Source organism: Doryrhamphus excisus, chromosome 10, assembly GCF_030265055.1.
Source record: "Doryrhamphus excisus isolate RoL2022-K1 chromosome 10, RoL_Dexc_1.0, whole genome shotgun sequence".
Lineage (NCBI taxonomy): Eukaryota > Metazoa > Chordata > Actinopteri > Syngnathiformes > Syngnathidae > Doryrhamphus > Doryrhamphus excisus.
The window spans coordinates 11,250,230-11,263,956 of record NC_080475.1 but is presented as its reverse complement, the minus strand read 5'-3'; the positions used below and the strand labels follow the sequence as shown (position 1 = coordinate 11,263,956).

General features: G+C 42.8%; 3 protein-coding genes across 5 annotated transcripts; all 3 read right to left on the bottom strand.

Moving 5' to 3' along the window:
- Positions 1 to 132: 132 nt before the first annotated feature.
- LOC131137286 (galactose-specific lectin nattectin-like) lies at positions 133 to 2,092 on the bottom strand. Of its 2 annotated transcripts, XM_058085025.1 has the most exons (8): positions 2,027 to 2,092; positions 1,398 to 1,528; positions 1,233 to 1,292; positions 1,130 to 1,157; positions 969 to 1,054; positions 742 to 879; positions 483 to 594; positions 133 to 391 (listed from the first exon to the last, which is right to left on the bottom strand). In XM_058085025.1, exons 3-8 carry the CDS (start codon positions 1,290 to 1,292, stop codon positions 324 to 326), a joined length of 492 nt encoding a protein of 163 aa, XP_057941008.1. In that variant the 5' UTR covers positions 1,398 to 1,528; positions 2,027 to 2,092; the 3' UTR covers positions 133 to 323. The 2 variants fall into 2 exon arrangements, with proteins under 2 accessions (XP_057941008.1, XP_057941009.1); XM_058085026.1 differs by lacking the exon at positions 2,027 to 2,092 and having other exon boundaries at positions 1,398 to 1,586.
- A 2,810-nt stretch (positions 2,093 to 4,902) lies between these two features.
- atp6ap1a (ATPase H+ transporting accessory protein 1a) lies at positions 4,903 to 9,039 on the bottom strand. Its single transcript, XM_058084221.1, has 11 exons — positions 8,888 to 9,039; positions 8,078 to 8,204; positions 7,927 to 8,001; positions 7,638 to 7,831; positions 7,461 to 7,501; positions 7,281 to 7,366; positions 6,637 to 6,786; positions 6,344 to 6,501; positions 6,002 to 6,052; positions 5,679 to 5,916; positions 4,903 to 5,581 (listed from the first exon to the last, which is right to left on the bottom strand). The coding sequence occupies exons 1-11, from the start codon at positions 9,004 to 9,006 to the stop codon at positions 5,372 to 5,374; spliced, it is 1,449 nt and encodes a 482-aa protein (XP_057940204.1). The 5' UTR covers positions 9,007 to 9,039; the 3' UTR covers positions 4,903 to 5,371.
- A 548-nt stretch (positions 9,040 to 9,587) lies between these two features.
- On the bottom strand, positions 9,588 to 13,449 carry tafazzin (tafazzin, phospholipid-lysophospholipid transacylase). 2 transcript variants are annotated; one of them, XM_058084227.1, is made up of 11 exons: positions 13,386 to 13,449; positions 12,823 to 12,969; positions 12,613 to 12,741; positions 12,493 to 12,538; positions 12,231 to 12,316; positions 12,081 to 12,161; positions 11,940 to 11,981; positions 11,806 to 11,868; positions 10,750 to 10,802; positions 10,590 to 10,667; positions 9,588 to 10,380 (listed from the first exon to the last, which is right to left on the bottom strand). In XM_058084227.1, exons 2-11 carry the CDS (start codon positions 12,929 to 12,931, stop codon positions 10,279 to 10,281), a joined length of 789 nt encoding a protein of 262 aa, XP_057940210.1. In that variant the 5' UTR covers positions 12,932 to 12,969; positions 13,386 to 13,449; the 3' UTR covers positions 9,588 to 10,278. The 2 variants fall into 2 exon arrangements, with proteins under 2 accessions (XP_057940210.1, XP_057940209.1); XM_058084226.1 differs by having other exon boundaries at positions 12,081 to 12,316.
- Between the last annotated feature and the right edge of the window lie 278 nt (positions 13,450 to 13,727).

The following is a 13,727-nucleotide window of genomic DNA, read 5'->3' as shown; positions in this document are numbered from 1 at the left end:
GTTCTTTAATAAATCTCGATAACTTAATTTATTATCTGTTTGTTTTGAAATCTTGTCACTAAAATACTGTCTGTGAATGCGGACGTCCCAGAAAGGTAAAATACAAGTAAACACAATGACACACACACACTGTTGCATAAGCAGATTCCTTCATTTATTAAAGAGATACACTGGAAGGTCCCATGTTTTTTTGAACTGCAGCTAATGAAAAGAAGAGTGCCGACTTATAGAATAAGATATCAATAAAAAGTCACCAAGAGTTGAGGGTGGTCCAGATTGTAGAAAGGATGTTTCTCCGGTACATGCAGCGGCGGTTATTTTGTTTACCAAAGATCGTATGAACAAACAAAACCAAGAGGGTCTTCGCATCCGTCATCATTCCATCTCTCCTCTGCAAGAAGAAGGACAACAACAAAAAAAGATCAGATAAAGAATAATGCGCCATACAACTCCACATACAACATATATTTAAGGTTTCATACCGACGATATGAATTTCTACACATTCTTCTCTGCCTTGAAAGTCATCCGGCTGGTCACTTCTGAAGAATGTGAAGTCAACCTTGCTACCGTCAGTCCAAACGAACTTTCCTTCCTGAAACACAAAGTCACATTCACCTAAACAACAAAATACACCCGGACGATTAATAGCCTACAATGTTCACCGTAAAACCGACTGTGATTTAACGTCTTCTTATTGTGTATGGAACAAAAACTCAAAGCTATGGCACTGTTGTTTCACCTCGATGCCATCATGGAGTCCAATCCAGGTGTTAGGGATGTTACCACCGTTAGCGTCTCTAACCAGTTGATAAGCCAAAGCATTTTCCAAATTGTTGCGAAGTGAAGCCAAATTTGCATTCTCTGTGTTGCAGGCATCCTATTCAGAAATGAAAATTGAAAGTGTTATTACATATGTACCAAGGCCAAACAAATATGATCACTCAAAAAAAAAAAATTCTGGCATACCTCCGCCTCTGCAAACGACAGAAGGTCTGACTTGTAGATGAAGCATCGATCATCCAACCGAGTCCAGCCCATAGGACACTCGGGAGCTGCGGCGTAAATGTTGTTTGTCGGTTAAAAAAACATCAGGATCAAAAATAATCAGAAATATAACCCGTACAAACCTGATACGTTAATTGAGAAGTCGGACAACTGCGAGGAAAGAGTGCATTCATATTAGACTGGAAAATGTTGCCCAGATTTTTTTTTTTTAATTTTTATACTTACAGTTCCAGTCAAGAGTCCACTGATGCCACACAGGACGAAGAACACGCGAGCCGATGCCATCTGTGCAATGATAAATGAAAGACTTCCTTGCTTTGGTTTGGTACGTCGGCGACGTTTAAGTCGCAGGTTTAGACGTTTATTGACATGAAATTGAGTTGTTGTTACCTTTGCAGTCGTGATGCTTGATGCTGATGTGTCGAAGACAAGGAAGAGCCTTCCTTTTATACGCCAGCTCGACACAGCTCTGGAATGTCGACTATGTCACTCGTGTCACATGACACATCAGACTAGTTCCCCTGTCAATGCGAAAATGACATAAAGATGCTTAAAGAACTTTTGTATACTGGACATAAAATCAAAATAATATTATTTTCACAGTCATAAGCGAAATATCCAACATTTTAAATCTCAGCTTGCCAAATGAACCCGGTCTTAAGTCAAGTGACCTTATAATGTTTTGGTTTCGAACAACTAGAACCGAGTCCTGATTGGTGGGCTTATATTGGGGTTTGATAGACGTCAACGTGAATAGATGGTTTGATTGAAAAAGTCCCAAATAAAGAAGAGCTGCACTCTCGGTTAACGACCTGAATGACTGCCTGGTCACACCCTGATGTCTTCCAAACCACCTGCTGTGGGTGTGCTCACCACGGCTCACTTTGCCAACATTTGCTTTGATTGCAAAATGTGTCATTAGCAGGGGTTCGAGAACATAGACCGTTTGAATACCCCTTTGTTGGACCTCAAATGTTGAACGGAATCCGACCAAAGTGATGATTTAAATAAATCCGAACCTCCTTGACCGTCAAGGGAACAACTGAGCGTCAAAGAAATGCAGCCCTGACTCAACTCAACTCAACGTCACACCTGAAAACTAATTACTTTAATTTGGAGTGGAACTGATAATTGATGCCGCACCCTGTATGAACGGTCTCTAACAAACACTTCCTCCATCTGCAGTGACGCCAATCTTGTATGGCTGCTTGGTATGCCACTCGTCTTGTTTAATTAACTTAACAACTTTTTCAAAATAAAACTACAAATGGTTTTGCATGTCACTTCGCCGATGAGGTGTGGTCCTCTTGTGTGGTGTTAGGAGTTGAGAAGGCTTGGGTCAAGTCTTATTGTCTTTGGTCACGATCTGTCATGGAACTAACGGCACTGTTTTAGGTAATGACTGTACCTTGTACTTAGAGGTGTGGTACGGACCAGATGATGGGATCTGACTCTAAAACGCTGCCATTTTTTTTTAAACTGAGTCCCTCCCCCTTGTTGCTAAGATGCTGGCCAATTGATGCCCATCCCTGCACACTCACAATTTTGACCGTTTTGAGTGCAACACCCAGACACTGAATCACAGAATAACTTTAGCGACTTAGTTGATGATGTAGCTAAAACCAGGCACGATAAACTGCTGTTCCTGTTTAGAACATCCGCCTCACAATCTGGAGAACATCTCTGGTTGGAGTTTGCATGTTGGAAATGTCACCAATGTTGGAAATTAATATTATTAAAAATATTTAATGGAGGGCTGCACGGTGGTCGAGTGGTTAGTACGCAGGCCACACAGCTAGGAGACCCGCGTTCGATTCCACCCTCTGCCATCTCTGTGTGGAGTTTGCATGTTCATGCGTGGGTTTTCTCCGGGTACTCCGGTTTCTTCCCACATTCCAAAAACATGCTAGGTTAATTGGCGACTCCATGAATGTGAGTGTGAATGGTTGTTTGTCTATATGTGCCCTGTGATTGGCTGGCCACCAGTCCTGTGTATACCCCGCCTCTCGCCCGAAGACAGCTGGGATAGGCTCCAGCATACCCGTAACCCTTGTGAGGATAAGCAGTAGAAACTTAATGAATGTTTAATGGAGGGCTGCACGGCAAACAAGTGGTTAGCACGCAGGCAACACAGCTAGGAGACCCGCGTTCGATTCCACCCTCGGCCATCTCTGTGTGGAGTTTGCATGTTGAGCATCTGGTTTCTTCCCACATTCCAAAAACATGCTAGGTTAATTGGCAACTCCATGAATGTGAGTGTGAATGGTTGTTTGTCTATATGTGCCCTGTAATTGGCTGGCCAATAATCAATATTAATCGATGCGCATCTAATGGGATGTAATTGATGGGTGAAATCTAGATTCACCTCGATGCGTTTGTGGGTATCGGTAAAATCCGATGCAAGCGCCGCTTCATTAATGTTCAACTCCCCCCATATGCTGTTCCCCAGGTGCAATGAATGCACCATCATTATTTCGCGTTTTGTATTAAACACGGACGGAAGCCGTGAGGCACATACAACTACTAGTAAAACAACATGGACGTTCGCACGCAAACAGCAGCGAGGAAGTTTCTATGTTTAACACCCCCGCAACGTTTAAATGGTATGTTTGGAAACACTACGGATTCTCAAAGACCGGCGGAAAGCAAAGAATGCAGAGTTATCCTCTTAAAAATGGGACACCACAACACGGAAGCAAATCAGGTCAGTGGATCTTCTGCTGCTTTCCAAATTGTCCAGGAGTTATTTGTCCATCCCTGCAACAAGTGCCCCCCCCCCCTCTTCTTCCTGAATTTGGAAACATTTTAAAAGTGTATAAGTTGTTTTCAACTTTCTGCTCCTCGCTACTGTATTAGCTTAGCAGCCAGTGCATTTATATTAGCAGTATGTTTAGCAGACAGGACTATAAACAAACATTAAAGTGTCACTTTAACTTTGCTGTTGCTGGTACTGTATTTTGTTACAGCAGTAATTGTTTCACTGAACCACTACTATTGTAATTGCCAATGTGAAATTGTGTGAAAAGTTGTTTTTCAAAAGTTGTTGAAAGTACGGTATCGCTAGCAGTGGCATCGATATGTGTATCGAAACGTCCTCAGTGCTGAGATTCACACCGCTAGTCTTAAGGGCGTTGTGATGAACATTTTCTATTTGAATGACGTCAATAGGCAATTCAGCTAATGATTGTTGCATGTACTGATGTCTTTTATGTGTAGCATTTTGTCTGGCTAGCTGTCTTGCCAAACCACAAGCACAATAGTTGCTGTTGGCTGCGGTTCTTGAAGCAGGGGCGCCAACTAGTGGTGGAAGATAGCAACACATTGAACAATGCATATCATTGGTCTATGTTCACATAACCGACTATAGAAGGGGTCACACCTTGCTCATATCATTCATTCATCCAGTTTCTATACCGTTTATCCTCACTAGGGTCACGGGTATGCTGGAGCCTATCCCAGCCAATCACAGGGCACATATAGACAAACAACCATTCACACTCACATTCATACCTATGGACAATTTGGAGTCCCCAATTAACCTAGCATGTTTTTGGAATGTGGGAGGAAACCGGAGAAAACCCACGCATGCACGGGGAGAACATGCAAACTCCACATCATCTGAACAAGTTCAAGTTCTTTATTTACATCCACCTTATGTAGAACAGGGTGTCCAAAGTGCGGACATACTGAGTACCCCTACTGAGTACGTTTGGGGTGCTGTGAATCAGCGTATACGATATTAGTGACAAATGGTGCTCACAGCAAATACTTTTCAGACCTTTTATTATCACCACCCCAAGGCAATAATCATGCTGTTTAATCAGCATCTTGATATAGCACACCTGTGAGGGGAAATAATTATCAACGCTCACTAACACCCGACATCATTTGTCCATTTTTGACTGAGACGGGTACATCGACACGTTTTATTGATGAACAGCACGACATCGACCACAACCATTACAGCCACTTCACGGTCCTCAAATCAACAGAAATAATAAATAATTCCCATTTTTCTCCATTTCCCTGACGTAAACATGTATTCCCTTCAATTAAACAGATAAATACTACATTTATCCCCACCGCAACAAGCAATAAACACAAACACTATCACCAATAAATAACATTTGTATATTATATGTATAGATCTTTTTTAAGCTGGACTCCCTTTTTACTACTTTACCATCTACTTGTGTTCAAGACACAATCAAATACCTGAACATGAGCAGGCCACGCTGAGGAAAAATATGTCATTTAAGACAATCAGTGCCATGATTATGATGATGCAATACCAGTAATGGGTCTGTAGCACAAAGGGAATGGTATGGGGACTTGGGTGAGTGCGGTGGATAGGAAGACATGATTTACTCTGTCTGGGGCACAGAGATGGCCGGACCCTTGGGGTCGTCAAAGCGGTCCATGGTGTGCAGCTGCATGATCATGTGCAGGCCGTACGTGAGCACCAGGACCATGAGGAGCGTGGTCATCAGGCCCATCCAGATGCCGGGAGAGAAGAAGCCGGCGCAGTCGGAGGCATATGAGAACTCACTTCCGCTCACATTGAAGCCTTGGATCTGACAAGAAATATGATGTGAATATGGTAAATTACAGACGCATTAAATATAAGCATATGTAGTTTCAGACATTGCTACATAATAAAAATCCTCCTGCCTGGAAGTCCTCAAAGGAGACCCTCCACTGATTGGCTGGGTCTTTGGACGAACGCGGGACGAGCAGCGGCCATCGGAAGCTGGTGACAGACTCGCAGCGGTACGAGTACTCGGCAGGGGCATATATGTTCCTGCTGCCGTTAAAGGTCGCCTTGATGCCGTCATACTCCAACTCCACGGCGTCCAGCGTGAACCAGCGTCGGGCTGACACCTTGTAGTGGCGCTGGCTCAGAGCGAAACTGAAAATGGAGAGACAAGAGTTGAAGGGGGGGGGGACTCGGTGGAGATCATACAGTCCAGAATTTGATCAAAGAAAAGACTCACAGGAGTTTGAAGTTGCGGTGGCCAAGAACGTTCTCATAGTTCAGGACGAGACTGCAAAGGATCCAAAAACAAGAAATAATATGAATAATAATACTACTACTCATAGCAAATAGCAAAACCAAACCCCTTTCACTGCCATGTTGTTAAAGTGGACTTGAAATAACTTCACAGTTTATATTGTGTTGTGTTGGTGAAGTTAGCAAATCAATATGAGCTTGTATTTTGGTACAAGAAGCTTAATTCCATTTTCTTCAAACAGGAAGTGAATGCATCTGGCTAAGAACCTCAGACTCCGCTGCCTCACTCTTTGAAGAAAATGGCGAAAAAGTGTCGAGAAGCTACCGTGCTTTGGTTTTGTCACAACTTGATCCATGGAGCTTCGGGATGACGCCCTCCCCGAAGGTGGACGGGGTCAAGTCATGTGCCTCCCAGCGGCCGCTTCGCAGGATGCTGACTGACAGTCCTTTGGCCCACAGGAGGATGCAGGTGCTCTCGCCTTCCTACACACACACACAAACATGGTAAACTATGTATTTATTATCATCAAGTGTTAAACAGCATTGTAAAGCATGTGACTAGTGTCTATAGGCAAATACATACATCCCATATAGCGTTGACAGGAAGTAACAAAGCACCTTAAACTCCACTGGAGCGTAGGTCCCAGTCCGCTGCTTCATTTTGCGTTGCCTCTCCCGCTCCCTCTCCCGATCTCTGTATCCCCCTCGGGCCTGCAGTAGAGAGCGTCCTCCCCCCAGGGTGGCCTCCATGGAGAGCGATGGCGCCTCCTGCAGACGAAAATGCAGGCGTAGCATATTGGGGGTGTAGCATGATGACATATGTTTCAACTCACATTGAAAGTAGACTTCAAACTGCGTACGAGTCTGATGAAAGTCATTAATTAAAACCAGATTTATGATCAATAATGTCCACCATGATTGTATCATTACTTGGGTTTCATTTGTAAGTACTTTCGGCATAGGCGCTTTCAAAACAAAAGTAACCAGGCACCCTAATCATCATCATCAATCAGTCAAAGTATCAACAGTTGCAGAAGGAGAGAAGGAAAGGTGAGCAAACGGCGCCATCAAGTGGCCAAATGACGCATAACATGGCGTTGAAAGGCCCACACAGGCCTTCAAATAACACATTAATTTTGATTTGCGGATTACTCTGGAGTCTTTACATTCTATTAGGAAGGTTTGTGAAATGTTACCCACACACACATGACAGTGTGTCCCCCATATGCTACCCCAAAGCTGTAAACTTAACGTGGACTCACCCTGGAGGGTCGCAGTGCAGTGTAGATGACCGTGTATGGAACTGACTGGGTCTTCATGATGCTTAGAACCTGGCCGATCACCTCGTCTAAAAGCATGTGACAAGTGTAGAAGGTTAAAAGGCATGCATGTCTTCATTGGCGAGTTACGTCTTTTTTTTTTTTTATTTGCTTCATACTCACCGTTGCCACTGAGAACCTCTTTGGGAGACATCAGATCGGACCTAAGAATCAGCCAGGTGACAACAAGGAAGTAATGTAAGGTTAGTTTCGGGGGGACCCTCAGACCTCCAGAGACAGGAAGTTGTACACAAACAAACCAGAATAAGATGGCTATCAATGACATGGTGGGCTACTGACCCGATGTAGTAGGGCAGTCGGAAGACAAGCAGGGCCGCCGAGGAGGCGTTGAGTCGAAGCTGACTCAGCGTCTCAGGGTCCATATACAGAGGTGAGGTTCCCAGGTGGTCTTGCAGATGACCAATCACAGCATTGGAGGCGGGCCAGGACACGGCAGGAAGCACCAGAGAGGATGACGACGACCTCAGAGCGCTCTAGAAAACAAAAATATGGGCAGTTTTTTTTTTCTGTTTCCACAGTCAGCATCGTCAAAGAAACAGGACAGAAAATGATAATTCAAATGACAAACCTCCAAGTTGGGAAAAATGCTGTCCAGCTTGTTTCCAAAAGCTCCTCCATAAAGGGTAAAATCCTCCACGCTCATCTGAAGAAAAAAAAGGTTTCTGCAGCTTGAGCAAACAAATCCATGCACTCCAGTTTATAATGTACACATACTGTACCTTGTCCTGAAGAAACAGCACCACATTACGAGGGCCCGTGTTGAGGGTTTTGTCCAGGTAGGCGCCCAGTTGCTGCTGCTCTACGATGTGACCGGCCGCAGGGGCGGACTGGCTCAGTTCGGGGGTCCTGGTCCAGATTCAGAACAGAGTCAGAGGAGCTACAAAGCTTTGTAAAGACTTTATTTGCTAATGTGGATTTGTGAAGTCAGTTACCATATTGCAAATTATGCAAACTTAACAAATTATGTTCAACTTTGTTAGCATTCAGTTTTTCACATATTAAATTGCAAGTTGATAAACGTAAATGTTCATTCGATTTACTTATTTATTTATTTATTTTTAACAAAAACAAAATCTCAGGAATATTTCTAAGAGAAAAAAAGTGAGCCAGATGACAAATTCTGACAAATGTTCTTCAAATGATGCATTTATTAATGAATGAATGTTGGCGTTATGACAAATGTCTTGCATTACTAAAACACTTATGGACTAAGCCCCACCCCCTTCCTTTTCTAATCCTCGTGACGTCACTGACGCAAGAACATCAGTGGATGCTACGTTGCTAGGTGTCAAGTGGCTAACAAGGCTCCAGCCTCTAGAAGAGGACTTATCGAGGAGTGTTTAATTAAATGAGCATTAAAACATGAATTATCAGTAAATTAATGTTACATATGATGCATCGTATTTAAAGTCAAATATGTTAAATAGATAAACGAGGCCATTTGACGTCCTCGTCGACTGCGACGGCCATTGAGATAGCAAAAAAAAAAACCCACACAAATGAAGACGTATTTGGACTTAAAAACTCACCATTCGTGCGTCCACAAAAGGAGCGGAACCTGCTCCTCGCAGTGGCCTAGCAGCCCGAGCAGAAGGAGGAGGAAGGCCGAAAAGATGCGGTGAAGCTGCAGCGTCCCTGTCGTCGCCATCTTCGGGATCCCAGCAGGTGACGTCGCGCACGTCGGATGGCGATGACGTCATACGTATCATACCGCTTGGACATAAGTATGTCCTGCTGACAAAGTGTACAAATAATTAAAAAAAATAGATGGTACAATAATGATTACAAAATGTAATTCGTCATTAAAGAACATCTATAATGTAATTATTTTATTAGCACTTTTAAAATAACAACGTTTAGTATTTCGTAGTATGGAAATATGTGTTCGGTATATCAACTTTTCACATATGTTAATTTTCCCAGCTGTATTGAACGCATCATTACTTCCCCAAACGTTATGTCAGTCACTTTCTGTAGGGTGGGCGATACCTCATATTTTTATACCGTTATACTGATTTATTGACAGGATTTATGGCAAATATATAAAATACACATAACCATACAGTAGACAACAATGTACCACACAACAAAATAATTAAATTATTCCCTTTTAATGTATAGAAGTAATCAGTATTTGTCATTAATTAGATTACCCATTACTGGAGAACCATAAAGGTACTAACATTTCAGGAACAAACAACAAAATAAACAGCAAAGACCACACCACGGTTCAAAGGTAAAAATGTCCAAAGCTTTATTGGCAACCAGGAGCTGGTCTGAGAACATCTTATTCCAAAGAAGAAAATCTTCTACTGTGCTAAAAACAATGAAAGGAATTGGGTTGGATTAGAGGTGAGCAAAGCATGAAGAATGAATAATAGAACATAACCATCCAATGGCACAAATACAGTGACAGGAAAGTAGCACACTTTACCCTACATTTGATAGAATTTCCTACACTAAACCAATCCCATGTAGGTCCTTATATACTACTCACAAAAAAGTTAATTTGACTTAATCTAAACATTTGAATGTCAAACTAGGTGGAGAATCTGGAAGCTCTCGAAAGCTTTCTGTACGGGTTATTGTGTGTAGCTGCTCTATAGGAGTCTATAAGTCAGTATATAAAACGAACATCATAGGTCCCTTCTAAACAGTATTATTTTAAGAGTATACTGAGGCCAATAAAAAAAATATATGGACCAAAAATGGCCCTCTGGCACCACTTTGGACACTCCTGAAGAAGACCATGCGCTCCAGTGTCGTCCATGTGTGCATGTGCACAGAGAAGATACTGGTTTATACTGGTTTATATTCAGTCCCACTTTGCCGACATGCAGCAGATAAAGTTCTGTTGATTGAGGTCCTTCTATAAAAGCTTCAAATGTTGTCCTTTCCGAGTTCAACAGGCTGCTTTGGTTCAGGATTTGGTCTGGGTCTGACCATGAAGCGCCTCGGCTTGGACTTTAAGGCTCTGGAACTCCACCTGGATGAAGTCAGTCAACGTCTTCCTCATTTCTAGCTAAAATGACAGAATTGATAGGAGACAGAGGCATGAAGATGTCCTGTAGACATTATACACTAGCATGCTCTGCTAAACTATTACTATGAACTAACTAACTAACTAATACTATTTTTGGAATATATACATATATCAGTTAATAATCTTTGAATCAATGAAGAATGTTAAATAGATTCAAGGATGCTGAATGCAACAAAGATTGTCCTCACCTGGCTTTTATTCTCAGCTTGGAGGTTTTCTACCAGGTCTTTCACACTGAAAGGCTTCCCCACGAGGATGGTGATTCTCTGGGAAGCAAACAAACACTCACAGCTGTCGTCGCTCAGGACTCAAGAGTAAAAAAAAAATCATGAAAATGTTCCCTATTACCTTGCCGATCCGGGGAATGTAAGGAGTCATGTTAGGCAGGACATCACTCAAACCTGACACACAAGATGAAGGTTATTTTCACCATTTAAAACACAATAATAATACACAATAATAATAAATAAGATATATTCCATTGCAGGCTGCATGATGGTCGAGTGGTTAGCGCGCAGGCCTCACAGCTAGAATACCCAAGTTCGATTCCACCCTCGGCTATCTCTGTGCGGAGTTTGCATGTTCTCCCCGTGCATGCGTGGGTTTTTTCTGGGTACTCCGGTTTCCTCCCACATTCCAAAAACATGCTAGGTTAATTGGCGACTCCAAATTGTCCATAGGTATGAATGTGAGTGTGAATGGTTGTTTGTCTATATGTGCCCTGTGATTGGCTGGCCACCAGTCCAGGGAGTACCCCGCCTCTTGCTCGAAGACAGCTGGGATAGGCTCCAGCACCCCCGCGACCCACGTGAGGATAAGCGGTAGAAAATGAAGGAATGAATTAAATTCGATTGCTATCATCATTCATGCTATCATCATGTACTCAAAAAAACCCTGTGTATATTTCGAGCAATTTATTTGAACCTCTGGTGTATTCAGTCGAGTCGTTCACCTCAGGATGAACGACTCGACTGAATCAACCCTTGCAAAAGTGACTAACTATCCTTTTATCTATGGATTGTGACATCTCAATATTATTATTCCTATAGCTCAGTGCTGCCTTCCATACAGTCATACATCACAGTATATTAGTTGAACGCCTTAAAATGTATAGTAGTGCTATTGGTCCGGTACTTTCTTGGCTTATTATCTCCTGGATCGGATGCCTCATGTCATGTGACCTCTGAGTGCTGTGGTGTCACTTGCGGAGTCCCACAAGGATCAATGCTTTGCCCTCTTCTGTTTAACAGTTACATGCTGCTGCTTGGTGACGTCATAAGATTGACTTTCACTGTTGTGCTAAAGCTAGCTCACCCACGGGACTTCTCTAATCTCGAGAAATATCCCTTTAACCAAGGTACAGCACGTTTTGTCTTTAAATCAGGATGGGAATTTGTCACTTACCCACGTGCCAAAGTGGCAAGATGACTGGATTGAGGCTGCACTCTGCTATGAGGCGTCCAACACCTGCAACCCCAGCCAGAGGTTTGTGGTAGCTTCATTTCAGCAAATCACATACACTGGCTCTGCACACTCACCCCATTTTAACCTGATGAATTCTTCAGTCATGTTGATTTTACCTGGAAAAATTTAACTGGATATGAAAATATCTCATTGACAACCCAACCAGAGTTTAGACCCCTCCATGATAACTCCGCCCAGTCCAGGTATAAGCCTACCTTCTGGAAAAATGTGCACCCATTCCCCTTTGTTCAGTTTATCTAGAACAAAATCCATTCCCTTCTGGTAAACGCCGTCTCCTGAAGAAGGAACAAAATAAAAACGATGCTCAGGTAGTGAAGTACAACAACGGAGCTGACATCGCTCACCTCTACAGACCGGAACACACTTTCCTCTGCTGAAGAATCGAGAGTGCAACTCTCTTGTGAAGCAGATGTCAGATGCTGCTGGGGTCCTGCCCACACCCACCAGGAGATAGAATCACTGAAATAATGTTCTCTAATATCCCAATATAAGCGTATGGAGACATGTTTTCAAAGGTATTTTGCTATGTTAGCTTTCTGTAGTTCAATGTAATGTCTCATCAGCGGCGTACGACTACACCAAAAGTGTGCAGAAAGCAAAACCTACCATCGCATCTTGTTAAAAGTCCACAAGTGTCTGAACTTCAGGACGCCTACCGCACACACAAACACAAACACACATTAAGTTGACATAGTTTCCTTCTCCAGCTTTGGGGTCTGGTATTACCCCAAATGTGAGGGTCATCCATGCATGACTGGTGATTGGACAGCGTGATAAGGGGCGTGTCAGGGGGCCGCCGGTCAATTAGCTCCAGCAGAACCTCCTGGTTGTGGACTGTCAGACAATTCATGTACTCTGGAATGGAGCGAACAAGGTGAGGAGTGGGAATGTTTCAGTGTCGCATCTTAATTTTTTTTTTTTTTAGACAGAACTTACTGGTCCAAAAGTAGGAGTAGGAGCCCACCATGCCCATAATGAGCGAGCCGGAGAGTCTCCAGGCCAATGCGGGGCATTGCGGGAACGGCCATTTGACCTCCAAGGGCATCACGGATCTGGACAAGTTCTACATCCACATCCGTTAACCTTGTGTGATACAATTATACATTATTGAGTGTACTGGTAAATACTACAGTGTGGATATTTTGGTTGCTCTGTGAAAACAAAAGTGAACTTTGGCCCATAAGTATACAGCAATACTATGTATCTTTTCGATGGCATTTTGCTATGCTAGTAGACAGTTGCAAAGACTGCGAGAATGTATATAAAGTGTTCTAAGTGTTTTTGAACGCACCCTATTAACAAGTTTACTGAAGCGAACTCAGTCAGGGTTGACATTCAGCTCACACAACCTTAAGTTTGAATACATCGCCTTCAGTAATAAAAATATATGCTAAAATGATCAATCAGATGACGAACTTTTCGGTTAGTTATGTGTTTGTAAAGACGCATTTACGTCGCAGTCCTGATTTTTACACGCACAGAAAGAAATCAACATTTACCTAAACTTGCTTCTCTGTTTCCTCTTGACAGGACCCGAATGGTACCAGAGGACCCGGAAGTAAAACACCGCTTTGAATTCTGGGTAGTATAGTTCTCTTAAAAGGAGCAGCATTTCACGCTTTAATTTTGACGTCGCATCATATCTTCCGAACACATCATTGTTCCCCATTGTGCTTTAAGTTGTCATCATGTCTTTAAATTACATTGTTAAAAAATGTCGCGATTGATTTAAACAGGCGTTCAAAGATGTCCACGAGTCACTTCCGGGGTTGGAACGGACGTGTTTCTGGGTAATGTGTACTGTAGAACTAGGCAAAGGTCAACTCCTTGTAAACGACACT